Raw genomic sequence first — 2,151 nt, forward strand, 5'->3', positions numbered from 1 at the left:
CGTCGTTTAGCCTCTCCTATGTATTGTAAATTACAGCGGTTACATTGGATCATGTAGATTAGATTTTTAGTTTCACAGGTCAGGTTAGATTTGATAGGGCGCGTTTCACCAGTGGAAAAGAAGGTGTAGTTAGTGAGACCATCGGAAATGTATGGGCAAGTGGCGCAATTTTTACCGCAACGGTAGGAGCCGGAAGGGAGTTGTGGGTGGGGATTAGTCGAGTTAGAAGAAAGTTTAGCCGAAACCAGTAAGTCACGTAGGTTAGGAGATCGTCTGAAAGCCACAACAGGCAAATTTGGAAAAACCTTTTTGCAGCGGTCAGACGAGTGCAGTAAATGATAATGTTTTTTTATGATGTTGGAGATGTGAGGAAGCGATGGGTTAAAAGTCGTAATAAAAGGTACACGCGTAGGTTTGTTGATGTCTTTAGTTTGTAAAGCGAGTCTGAGTGGGATGTTGGCGGCACGTTGTATTTGTTTAGTGACAAAGTTTCGTTTGTAGCCTCGTTTGAGTAGGTATGTAGTAAGTTGTGCAGTGCGTATATTAAACGTTTCGTCAGTAGAACAAATACGTCGTAAGCGGAGTGCTAGACTGAAAGAAATAGCATTTTTTGTATGCAGGGGATGGCAAGATGAATACAGTAGATGTTGGTGTTTGTCTGTAGGTTTAGTGTACAGGTCAGTGCTGATGTTACCGTCGTTCGTTAAAGAAACATTAACATCAAGGAAAGATACGTTAGTAGAAGAGTGCGAGCTAGTGAATTTAATGGTAGGGTGAATGTTGTTAAGATAATCGATGAAGATTTTTAAGTTATCCAGACCTTCAGTCCAGATCATAAAAATATCATCAATATAACGAAACCACATGTGAGGGTGAAATGGGGCATTTTTCAAAGCATTCGCTTCGAAATGGCCAAGAAAAAGGTTGGCAAAAGAGGGGGCCATTTTAGTACCCATGGCTGTGCCGTGGATCTGAAGGTAGTGGTTATCGTTAAAAGAAAAATTATTCATGGTAAGAATCATGCGAATGAGGTCACAGAGTGTGCCAGTGGGAATGTTACTATGAAGGCGAGTACGTAGGAAATGGTCACAAGCATTAATACCTTCGTTATGTGGAATATTAGTGTATAAAGATGAGACATCAAGTGTGACTAACAATGAATTAGAGGGTAGCTTACCGATGGTAAGAAGTTTGTTAAGGAAGTCATTAGTGTCTTTAACAAAGGATGGTAATTTGTGAACTAAAGGTTGAAGGTGATAGTCGACAAATTGAGATATGCGTTCGGTGGGATGGCTATTAGATGAAACAATGGGGCGTCCTGGGTTTCCGGGTTTGTGTATTTTGGGTAGTATGTAAAAGCGTCCTGGTTTTACGTCAGTTTGTATGAGGTATTTTCTAGTTTTCTCGTTGATAAGTCTGTCATGATACATCCTGTTAACATAAAAAGTTACACGTTTTTGTATGTCAGCAGTTATGTCTTCGTTCAAGCGTTTGTAAAATTTTGAGTCATTAAGTTGTCTGTTACATTCGTCGATGTACCAAGTTTTGTCCATAACAACAGTACCGGAACCTTTGTCAGCGGGTTTTATAATTATGTCTTGTCGTTGTTTAAGTTGGCTAATGGCCTGTCTCTCTGTAGCAGTAAGGTTGTCACGGATTTTGTTGGGTGTACCAGTAGTTATGTCAAGTTTAACAGCGTCTAAAAAAGTGTCAAGAGCTCGTTCTCTGTCTGTGGGGGGATTCCAAGTACTTTTGTTATGGAAAGGAGTGTCGTCTTTGTTAGCGTTCGCGGTGTTGCTGTTATCGTCAAAAAAATACTCAGTAAGTCGCATGCGTCGAGAGAAGTCGTAGATGTCAGCTGAAACTTCTGACCAGTCAATATGTCGTGGTGTGGGACAGACGGTTGGTAAGTAGAGACTCATGCGATAAGGCCATAGAATCCAGTTTGGTTGAATAAAATAAAAAATCATCTTGTGTACAGGAGTTGTGTAATAGTTCCATGTGGTTTAAGAGTTCCATTCTATGGCCTTATCGCTTGAGTCTCTCTCTTACCAACCGACGTGCCAAAAAGACCGCTCCGATCCGCCGTATTATAGACAACAATAATTATACCGATAACAGCCTTGTTAACCCACAGGTCAACAGCATTAC

At 40.8% G+C, this 2,151-nt stretch overlaps 1 protein-coding gene across 1 annotated transcript in view; it reads right to left on the reverse strand.

Moving 5' to 3' along the window:
• LOC146471405 (uncharacterized) overlaps positions 1–1,922 on the reverse strand; it is a 3,823-nt gene extending 1,901 nt beyond the window's left edge. The window contains exon 1 of the mRNA XM_085121062.1: positions 572–1,922. Within this exon, the coding sequence (XP_084977188.1) occupies positions 572–1,922 (1,351 nt within the window). The remainder of the gene's footprint in view (positions 1–571) is intronic.
• Positions 1,923–2,151: the final 229 nt, after the last annotated feature.

The sequence above is a fragment of the Pavona decussata genome, unplaced genomic scaffold (assembly GCF_977016875.1).
Source record: "Pavona decussata unplaced genomic scaffold, jaPavDecu1.1 SCAFFOLD_105, whole genome shotgun sequence".
NCBI lineage: Eukaryota > Metazoa > Cnidaria > Anthozoa > Scleractinia > Agariciidae > Pavona > Pavona decussata.